General features: G+C 45.8%; 1 protein-coding gene across 2 annotated transcripts in view; it reads left to right on the forward strand.

Annotated features, from left to right (window-relative positions):
- PRKCE (protein kinase C epsilon) overlaps nt 1-10,898 on the forward strand; it is a 526,340-nt gene extending 515,442 nt beyond the window's left edge. Inside the window, exon 16 of one of the 2 annotated variants that reach the window (XM_026456102.2) lies at nt 7,607-8,100. In XM_026456102.2, coding sequence (XP_026311887.1) covers nt 7,607-7,753 — 147 coding nt within the window. In that variant the 3' untranslated portion in view covers nt 7,754-8,100. Of the gene's footprint in view, nt 1-7,606 lie in introns of both variants that reach the window. The other variant, XM_023223844.2, reaches the window with a different exon arrangement.
- The last annotated feature ends 534 nt before the right edge of the window (nt 10,899-11,432 follow it).

Below are 11,432 nucleotides of genomic sequence, written 5' to 3' on the forward strand. Positions count from 1 at the left end.
CACCTGTAATCCCAGCAGTTTGGAAGGCGGTGGTGGGAGGATCGCTTGAGCCCAGGAATGTAAGCCCAGCCAGGGCAACACAGCGAGATTTCGTCTCTCTACTTTGTATACTTAAAAATTTTTTTTAAATCAATTTCAGAAAAATAAGATTGGAGTTTGTATTAGTTGCCCAGGGCTACTGTAACAAAGTACCAAAACCTAGGTGGCTTAGAACAACAGAAATTTATGATCTCACAGTTTGAGGCTAGAAGTCTGAAATCAAGGGGTTGGCAGGGTCTTGCTCCCTCTGAAACCTACAGAAGAATCTTTCCTTGCCTCTTTCAGCTTCTGGTAGCCGCAGATGTTCCTTGGCTTGTGTGGCACAGCTTCAGTCTTCACACATATGTCCCTGTGTCTCTTCCCTCTGTGCATGTCTCTCTCTGTGTCCAATTTCCCCTCTTATAAGGACACCAGTCATACTGGATCAGGGCCCACTCTAATGACCTCATCTTCATTTGATTACATCTGCAAAGAACTTATTTCCAAATAAGACCACGTTCTGTGGTGCTGGGGGTTAAGACTTCACATATCTTTTTGGGGAGACACAATTCAGCTCATAATGGGGTAAAATTGAATTGATACAACTAAGATAGTGTCAACGTTTTCTCATAGCTATTTAAGAAATGATAAAACATTGATACTGTCTTAGGTAACATTAATGTAATTTAAGGGTTCACACCAACTAGAAAGTAACACCACTGCACTTGGCACTGTCCAGACCGTATACGCAGGAGCCTAGCACTCACCTCTGGCCACCACCTTCTAAGAAGGAGATGGATTTAAAAAAAAAAAAAAAAAAAATTGGCTGGGCGCGGTGGCTCACACCTGTAATCCCAGCACTTTGGGAGGCCGAAGCAGGCAGGTCACCTGAGATCGGGAGTTTGAGACCAGCCTGACCAACATGGAGAGACCCCATCTCTACTAAAAATACAAAAGTTAGCCAGGTATGGTGGCACATGCCTGTAATCCCAGCTACTCGGGAGGTGGAGGCAGGAGAATCGCTTGAACCTGGGAGGCGGAGGTTGCAGTGAGCCAAGATTGTGCTATTGCACTCCAGCCTGGGCAACAAGAGCAAAACTCCATCTCAAAAGAAATAGAGACCCGCCATGGACTCCCGATAGAAAGTTCCATGGGCAGTCCAGCGCCAGATGACCCCTTTATATGTTTTGACCTGTTTACTATAAAGAAAATCCAAAAGTATGAATATTTCTTGGCTAACAAAATTATAAAGAGGAGGAAGGGATGACAGATGATTATGTTTAGAGAAATTTTTAACTTGAGAGTTAAGAGATTCTCATTTTTGCCAGGCAGGGCACTATGCAGTGATACCTTCCTTATTTCATTTAACTTCACACATCAGTATGAGTGTATAAACATATGCACATATATTATTTTAATTCGAACGTATGGCTATAAAGAATATATGCATCTATGTGAGGATCTTGTTAATGTTGAGATGTTGAGGAAGTGTTCTAATTATTTAAATTCTTTTTCTTTTAGAATATTTAAAGGAGAAAAGTGGAACTTAGATGAGAATATGGACATTTCAAAGCTAGGGCAAACTTGGGATTTGGCTGTTACAGTGACTAAAATTATTTTCAGCCAATGATCTTTAAGTGTCTGCTGTGTGCCCTGCCTTGCAGTAGGTACCTTGAGGGGTATGATGGGGAATACGATACACATGAAATAGCAGAAGGGGCTAAATGTATGATGCAGACAGTGCCATAGGAGCTGGGAGGAGGGCAGGGTGGAATGAGACTAGAGTTAGGGAAGTCATAAGAAGGAGGCTCACATGGGACCTAGAAGGATGCTGGCATTTGGGAGACCATGTAGAGACAGCATGTCTCAGTTCAGGTCACACCCCATGAAGCAGAGGACCTCTGGCTTGGGGTCACTATGCTACTTGTGCTGTTGCTGTCACGCCAGGCAGAGTTAAGGGGGAAGGCAGGGACCAACAAGGTGGCCACATGAAAGCCAGCCCTATGCCCCAGCCTGTAAGATCAGGGAGTTTTCTCAGTGCTTTAAAACAAAGTCATCTGTTGATCTCCTGGGAATCAGATGAAGACAGAAGCAGACACTGCTGGCTCCTCCGAAAGCTTGAGTTTATGACTTCAGCACAGTGAGGGCTGTGAGAGATTGTGCTGGCCAGACAGGAAGTAAGCGTTGACGCTGCCTGCCCACCTCTGTCCTGGGCTCCCACCACCACCACAGCCGCTGAGCCTTTAGGCCTTGGAGTTGCCTGAGCTCTAAGGCGGGCCCAGTCTCTGAGAGGGATATGGAGTGACCTGAAACTCTTGTTTCGTTCAGTTCCACCTCCCTCCCTGACTACAGACACCAAAAATGTGCCCTTCCCCCAGAGTCAGTCCCAGATTTCTCAAATCCAAGACCTTATTTCTGAAACGATGCCAGAGGGAATCGGAATGTTGTTTTCCTCTAACATCAACCACAGGGGTCAGGGACATACCCACCAAGTCCCTAAACATATCTGTCTTGATGGAATTTTCCCAAACCGTGGTCGAACCTGTTTCTGTTTCTACCTTGTGTCAGCAATTAGAGAACTCTAGCGCCCCAAGTCCTGGGAGAAGACATTTCATTAATTGGGCCTAAGCCTACCTGTTTTGCAGGCCCCATGGTGCTAGTGATGGTCTGGCTCCAGGCCCTCCATGAATCAGACTACAGCCATCCCCCCCTTCACCCCCTGCCTCCACTTCCCAAAATCAAAACACCCCCTGATGGGACAGTAGTGCCTGGTCCTGAACCCAGATCGCGTTACTGGCTCTAGATAAAGTAGCAGCAAGAGAGGTGCATTTATTAATTTTTTCTAGCCGATATCTATTGAGTACGCAGTATGTGCCAGGCATTGTGCCAGGCTGGGGATAGAATGGTGAGTTCAGCCCAGTCTCTGCCTGCAAGGAGCTCATAGATTAATTGAAAAGAAGAGGCCTCCTCAGTGTGGTGAGTGCTAAGTTAGAAGAGATGGTGAGGGCACCCACAAGAAGCTTTGTTCAAGCAGCCTTGGAGGGACAAGGAGAGTTCCTGAAGGAAGGGCACGTACATGGAGGTGGGGAAATTGCATGGATGTGGGGCAGAAGGCAGGGATGGGGGAGGGCATTCCAGGTAGAGGGATAGCTGTGCGAGGCTAGAGGCAGGAGAAAGCAGGAGGAAGCCCCACAGTTGGACAGTGCCAGGGAGATGAAGCTGGGGGAGGAGGCAAGGACAAGCTCCTGAAGGGCCTCAGAAGCAGGTGATTGAAAGATCTCAGGACTTTACCCCAAAAGCAGTGATGTGCAATGGAAGCATCTCAATTGCTGGAGGAAGCACTAGGATGTTCAGGCAGGCCCGGGCTCAGCCCTAGTTCTGGATTTGGAGGCACAGTAAGAAAGGTAAGACTCAGCCCCTACCTTCAGGAAACTCATTGATGGGCAGATTCCATGCACTGTGTTGGGTAACAACCAAGCTGTGCATGATGCATGCCCATGGCACACGAATGCTAAGATTTGAAGGCATGATGGGAGCTATCATTTATTGAGTGCCCTCTGTATGCCAGGTTCTGCAGAAGGAACCTAACATCGTATCTCACTCAGTCCTCAAGGCAGCCTATAGTGTGCCTGTTACCACCCCCATGTGACAGATGAAAAGATCACGGCTTAAAGAGGTTAACTTCACAGCTTCAATAACCAGGAAGGGATGGCACCAGAATGAGCTCAGCCAGTGATCTTCCTCCTACTCTATGCAGCCTTCCCTAAGTGTGGACCGAAGGTTGTAGGAAAGGTTTCAGGGATTAGGAAGGGACCGGAGAGTTAGAATGTTGTTCCCCGTGTCCCACTGTCATCTCTCAGGCTCTGCAGTGGGGGGCAGGAGCCTGACATTTAGGCATTAGGGGAGGGAGGGATAACTGAGGATCACGATAAACAAGTGTCTCTGAGTGCCTGCCTCTCAGAACCTTTAAGTCAAGTCCTGTGCCTGCTCTGTGAGGGAGGTAGCAGCTTTTCAAAGAATGAAATCAGTGAGTAAAGAATATAATCTGCAGGTCTTTCCAAATTTGAGGATGCTGTGCTGCCTACATACCATTAAAAGGGGATGGGTTTTCCCAGGGACATTTGCTTTGGAAAACTCCCAAGCCTCTAATGTTAACACTTAGAGATTGTACATAATGGGGATGGTTATTTGAATTAGAAATGGGTAACTCACATGTACCTAAAATCTCTCCAAGGAAAGTAGGGTAGGGGCCAAGTAGTGTAAGGAGATGGGTGAGCCAAGTCTGTAACGATCATGAAGAATGGCATATTCTCTCGAAAGCCACAGATGATTCTGGAACCTCAAGAATCACAGAGCTGAGCTAAATGGCTCTCCAAGGTAGACCACCATGAAGCAAAAGTCCTCTGGGAATGACACCACTAGCAGTATTGACTGAGCCTGGTTCCCTAGTTCACAACAGCAAGTTGTGAGACTCAGACATCCTATAGAATCTAGCTTTACCGCTAAGCTCAGTTGACCTCAAGAAATGAAACCAGTTTCCATGATTAACAGACACTAATGACCAACAGGTGAAACACAATCAGGTAAATAGGGAGAGCCAGTGCCAGACAGCTTACAGATTTTCTGAAAGTCTTCATACACAGGTTCCTCTCATTAGCAGCCCACTGGGAGGGAGCTGGGGATGATTCTGAAACCTGGAGAATCCTGGTCACCATATCATACATGAGTTGAAAAGAGGGGGCCTCCTCAGTGTGGTGAGTGCCAAGTCAGGAGAGATGGTGAAGGCATCTCCTGCCTCCACGCATTCTACAGCCAGCCCTCTGCCTGGATTATACTGGTCTACCATAGACCTGGACATGGCCCGTCTTTGGTGATGTTACAAATGGAGTATTCCTCTTGCCATATTCCTTGACTCTTTTTCTCTCTACTGCCACCCCTACTACTCCATTGTCCCCTTCGGCTCCAGCTCCCCCCAGCATGGATGCCCCTGGCTTGCCTTCTGGGATGATACCCAGTGCTTCCCCAATTGTTGCCACAGCCTACCCAGCCCACTCCTCCCTCTGGACTCACTTCACCAGGCACAGAGGGCCCATAGCCTGCAATCCTCCCCAGTCAGTGAATCCCTCCCCCTTCCATAGAGATCTTCAGAAGAGGTGTCCCACACCCTTTGCCCAGGCGCCACCCTCCCGCGTCGATGTGCGTCACTGTTGGGATGGTCTTTGTTGTTTCCCTCTCAAGCAGGGCCCTCCTTTTCCTCTTGTTCTGTACACACTGGAGAGGGAGAACAGATGGTCCTCCTGCCGGGGGGCCAGCCCTCCTGGCAGAGGTGACCAAACCACCCAGCTTTCCTTTCTCAGGGGCAGCATGGATGCCCCTCAGCTGCAGGTTCTGTTTCTGGGAATCCCTTGGCTTTTCTGTGTGTCCTCTCCTTCCGCCTTCCAAGGTCTCTGAGACCTGCTGACCTATGCAGCTCAAGCCCAGAAAGAAGACACCAGGCAGGACTGGTGGTGCTAAAAGATGGTAGAAATCAGTTTGTCCCTCCTCCGTGCTGTTTGTGATTCTGATTTCAACCTGGGGCTATTTGAAAACAGTCCCCTGCGCAGCTCACCTGGCCCACGTTACCCCTATCTTCCCCGTCTCACAGCTGTCTCCCACCATGCTTGCCTACTGGCAGGCCTTTCTGGCTTTATTTTGCCTAGTGGTGTTACCTAAATGTCTCCTAGTTGAACTTGACTCTTGTTATATCTTCCAGTTTCTCCCATGTCCAGATTTCCAGACCTTACCCACTGTGGAAGGCGTCACACTGAAGCCCAGACATGAGTTCTGGCTCCGTTCTTAACCAGTCCGGTGACCCTAGGAAAGTCACCAAACCTCTCTGAGCCACAGTTTCCTCATCTGTAGGATCAGGATGTTACCGGCCTGTTCTGAGGATCAAATGAGCAAATAAATGCAAAGATGCTTTGTAAACTATAAACCAACATTCTCCAAACTGCATTCTGTAGAAACTGCCCTCAGGAGAGGTGTTCATAAACTATTTAGGAAAAAAAAAAAAAAGAAAGTTTTAGGTCAAGTTTGAGGAAGCCTGGCCCAAACAAAGCAAACCAGATTTCCTCACTCCAGAATTTCTCGGAGACCAACTTGCCAATGTGCATAGCAAATCTCCAAGAGCAGGGTAGAAAACATGGCTTTGTGTCAAAACTCCTTTTTTCATGGACTACTTATTAACTTCTTTAGGTTACTGGTTTCCACAGAGCATAGTGTATATTAATATTATTTCTCCTACAACTAATAATGTGAATCTTTCCACAAGATTTATTCCATCATCCGGGTCACTAATCCTGGGTAATACCAGTTAATCAGTGTCTGAAAAAAGTATTGCTGGAGTCCTTGCCTTTAATCTTCTGGGCATTGTGCTCTGTGCTGTGGGGGAGAGGGTACCCGCTATTGAAGGCCTCTGCCATTGGACTCCAGCCCTAACTCCCACCATCCCCACGCTGCACTCTGCCCCTGCAGCTTGGTGAACCCATTGGCCTGTGTATGCATCTTTTGTCTTCCTATTCCCTGCCTTTGTTCCATCCTTCTCCCTGCCAAAGTACCTCCCTCCCATTTCTACCAGTACAATTGTCACCCATTCCTCAACTTTTAGTCCAAACCCTGCCTTCTCCATGGAAATTTTTCTAACTAAAGTGATGTGTTCTAAACAGGACTACTGGCCCCTCAAACTCAACTCTAAGTCCCTAAAGGCAGACAGCATTATTTATACTTCCTGATTTTCTCCAAAAACCAGGATTCATTTGTGGATTGATTGATTGCTCCCTTCCACCCCACCCCCTAGAACCATAAGGCACACAGTTGTACTTTGGGAACTTGATCCCAGAGGTATGAGTCCTTCAGAGCTGTGGAGTCAGTGGTGAGTTTACTTACTTCATTCAATAGACACTTACTGCTAGGGAACTGCTGGGAACCCAAGGTTGAACAAGACAAGGTCTCTGCCTTTAAGAAGCTCTTGGTCTAGACAAAAGCATAAAAACATCATGGCAAGTCAATGTGCTGAGTGTAATAATTAAAAAATATGGGAGCACACAGTTGGATTCATGGTGAGAATAAGTGGAAATCAAGGCAGGCTTGTAGAGAGGATGTCACCTGGAGCAGACGTGGCCGGGGTATGGGGAAGAAGGACTTCTGGGAGGGGATTCAGGAGGGAGGTTGTAATGGAGCCAGAAGGTTATAGCAGTTGCTGGAAGAGGGTGTGAGATGGGACCTTTGCATCATACACACACAAACACACACACACACAAACACACACACACATATACGTCTGTGGGAATCCCACTTCCCTGCTTTTCCATCATACCCTCTCACCCCTTCTTCCTTCTCACCTTGACTCATTCTTCCTCTCCTCGTCTGTCACCTCCGGGTCCTGGGGCCATCCATCGTTACCTCATCGGGACAGCCCCATGTCTGCTGTCTGTTGGTAGCTAGAGGCCTGCTTTGGTGACAGGCTGGTCAGTGCGGTGCCCACTCCCCGTGGGGGGCCCTCAGGAGGGAGGGCAGCCTCAACTTACCACTTTCTCTTTTCTTCCCACAGAAAACCAAAAGAGACGTCAATAATTTTGACCAAGACTTTACCCGGGAAGAGCCGGTACTCACCCTTGTGGACGAAGCAATTGTAAAGCAGATCAACCAGGAGGAATTCAAAGGCTTCTCCTACTTTGGTGAAGACCTGATGCCCTGAGAGCCCACTGCAGTTGGACTTTGCCAATGCTGCAGGAAGGGGTGCAGAGAAGACTCCTGTGTTGCAGAGACTCAGCAGGTCTTGAACTACTTCTCCTCCTCGGAGCCCCAGTCCCATGTCCACTGTCTATTTATTGCATTCCCTTGCCCCAGGCCACCTCCTCCCCCTCCCACCTGGTGACCAGAAGGCGCTCTCGGTTCTTGTCTCACCAGTAATACAGACTCATTGGGTCAGCAGTTAGCTGTATACACTGCCGTGTTTGGACCGTTGGCAAGCCTGGTTCCACTCCTCAGGGGCTCCTGGCAGTGAAGCAACTTCAGTTCTTTTACTGCAAAGAAAAGAAAAAAGAAAGAAAGCAAACAAGAAGACTCTGGCTCTGCTATTGGACACAGATCCTGACCCCTCTTGCTTCTTTTCCCTCCTGCGCCCCAGCTCGCCATCCCTGCCCTTCTGTCCTGGAGAAGAGACTGGTGCTTCTCCGCACGCACGAGGGAGGGCGCCCTCAAGGCATGCCCTCTGAGGGCGGGAGGCCAGAGATGCAGGGATTGGCCAGCTGGGTTGGTTTGCTCTGGAATGGGTAATTCTTGCCTGCTTTGGTTTTAGCTTTTCAGCATGCCAAAGTCATGTAAGTCTGTGTCTTGTGGAAGAAATCCTCTTTGTGGAAAAAGGAACGGGGTTTTGAACTCTGTTAACATTTGAAAAATATATTTTCAAATTCACTTTCTAATTGGCCAAAAGATATAAATTCCAGTCTGAATACAGGTAGATATTAAAGGGCTAATACAAAATGAGAAACCGGTCGTCCAAGGTGGATGCTGTCAGCGACCGAGTGACACATGAGGGCTGTATGAATTGAGAGAAAAGGCAGCAAGTAGCGTTCCTCATTATTCAAGTTCTACCTGGACACAAAGGCCAGGACCCTGGGGTTCCAACAAAGCTCAGCTCCCAAATTCTCTTTCCAGTTTCATCCTAAGTTCCTAGCATAAACACTATTTATTTTCTGCAGCAGTGTGTTATTTTAGCGCACTTATACAAAATGGTAGTACTACTGTGTTGTGGTTTTTAAACATTAAACATGTAAAGTTATACATGAAATACCTGCTTTTGGAATAAGCAGAATGAGGCTAAACATGGGTTATACAAAGGGTATCTGGAGACTGAACAGCAACCTGTTTGAAAACTGACAGTGTCACAAGATGTAGTCAGTTTTGTTACTGTGTGACATGCAATGGCAACTCATGTGGACACTATTTAAGGGATGTGACATTACCTCCTGTAGATATGCTAACAGTGTTATTCTTTCATTTCCAAGGGTTCTGTGTGGCTTTGTGTATATGTTTCCTGGAGGTCATTTGATTACCTAATTTACTGAACTGATTCAGCAGGGAATGGAATCCATTCCAACTATTGCACGTGGATTTCCCAGCTGCCCCTAAATATATATACTTGTGAGTGGCAAAGTGGCACTAATGAAGCTTTTTGCCTTTTGTACATTTGAGATTTTTGTATATAGTGTTTGCTGCAAGGCCTGTGGAATTAATTCATTGAATATAGAGGTATCAACTGCTGCATGTTCAGGCATATTATAAAACTTTAGTCTATGAAAGAATAATTATAATAATGTCCAGGTGCAATACTCTGTAAGTGTATTGGTTCAAGTTACCGAGACATAAATGTGTTCCTTTATGGGGGATGGGGGGGGGTGTGTTGGGGATTCTTTGTATTGTTTATTTCATTTTGGTTTATTTTAAAAGATGTAAACATGTATTAAGCTATATTAAATCTCACATACAGTTCTCCTGTGCTCTATTATACCCTGATAGAGATGGGGGAGAGAAAGGAATGTTTTTGATGGTGGTTTCAAAACTCGGACAGTAACCATCTTGAGCCCATAGAGAGTCTGTGTCTGTATTTGCATCTGGCTGGTCATAGCCTTTGTTACTAATGATGACATTCAGTTCTCTTTTGTTTTTATTTTTTAAAAACTCAGGTGTAATTATTATCTGTTCTTATAATAATTGCAAATATTAAATATTATGATATATCAATTCATGTGTTTGGCATACCAGTGAATGATGAAGAACATTAGATTAATTTAATTTATCTTCGGTAACTTGACATTCTGGAGAGAGATTATCTTCTGGAGTTGAGTACAAGCACAGAAACATCTTTACGGTGGCATCATCTCATTTTTTAGGAAGACATGATAATACTGCCCATCATACTCATGTGTAACTACTGTTCTTTCTTCTGCTTTCTTCACCATTATAAACTTTGGACAACCAAGCAAGCTCTAACTGCAATGCCAGATGGCCTTGTCCAGGGGTCTGGTGTTTGCATGGCAGTGGGGACTGGGCCTTTCCTACAGGACAACTGGCAAGTTTGCTGGGAAGTCAAATAATACATTCCACCTGGCAGCTGAAGGCAGTCAGTCAGTCTGTCCCAGAAAGGGCCCTTTTTAGCACCCCAGGCTGGGCTGGCTGGGATGCCTCTGGCTGGTGAAGTTCTCACACAGGCAGATTTAAATCCAGCAAAGGTCTATAGAAAAAGGCTTGTGTGTTCCTTGAGTAGTCATTGTTTCATTTTCATTTTTACAAGAGTTTGAAAATAGACACACTGTTAACACTTCTGCCAGTTTTTTCTAATCTTTCCCGCCCCACCCCCTTTCTCTTTCTCTCTCTCTCTCTCTAAAAAAAAAAAAAAAAAAAAAAAAAAAGTGGGGGGGAGTGCAAAAAAAAAAAGCCAAAAAACATATATGAAGGATAGCTGTTCTCCTGTGTTCTCTCATTATGGGCTTTGTGAAGTAGAAACATAATTTTTTTCCTCCAAAGGTGAAAAAACAACTTATTCTTGCTTTTTTTAAAAAAAAAAAAAAAAAAGAAGGCTAAAAAATTACCTCTTTTTAAATTATGTGCAAAATAATTCTGGCTAACTATAAAATGTATTCAATTTTAGGATTTTTTTTTTTTTTTTGTATTGTGATGCTTTATTTGTACATTTTTTCTTTTCTGGATGTAATTTTAATCTCTTGCCATTCATTAGTGTTATTTCATTGTAAACATTATTGTGCCAAATGTACTGTATTCAAAAGGATGTGAATGTGTATTGTTTCAGAACCTAATAAATACAATGACGTTAAGTCTTATTTCTCAGTGCCAGTAAGAATTTTTAATCTCCGTTATGAGTGGCAAAGTGGCACTAATGAAGCTTTTTGCCATTTATATATTAGAGATTCAAAAATTCCTAAACCTAAATGTGGTTTCAGCTTTCCTTTCTCCTTGGAAGATGCACAAAAGCTGCAAATGACCATATTTGCACATTCCCCCTGCCTTCGTGCTTCTGGGCTGTCAGAAGGAATAAGGGGACCTGTGCCGACTGGACATGGCTCTCAGCTGCCTTGGCTTGTCTGCCTTGGGGTGCTGGGAGATAGGCAAGAAAGCAGGTGGTATCTGCATTTTTGTCTTTCCAGAGAAGCAAATGCCGGACCACCTTGCAACCGATGCCCATTTGAGCCTCCTCATGACTCAGTTTTGGGCCCGATGCTTGGAACTATAGGCTTTTGGGGTCCTATAGGGACTCCTCCTAGGGCGAGAGTTCCTTGCAGGCTGGCCTGGAGCACAGACTGGCCAGTAGGGCTCCATGCTTCGCTCTTGCCCGCCTCCCCCACGCAGCCCATGTC

Source organism: Piliocolobus tephrosceles, chromosome 15 (assembly GCF_002776525.5).
Source record: "Piliocolobus tephrosceles isolate RC106 chromosome 15, ASM277652v3, whole genome shotgun sequence".
Classification (NCBI taxonomy): Eukaryota; Metazoa; Chordata; class Mammalia; order Primates; family Cercopithecidae; genus Piliocolobus; species Piliocolobus tephrosceles.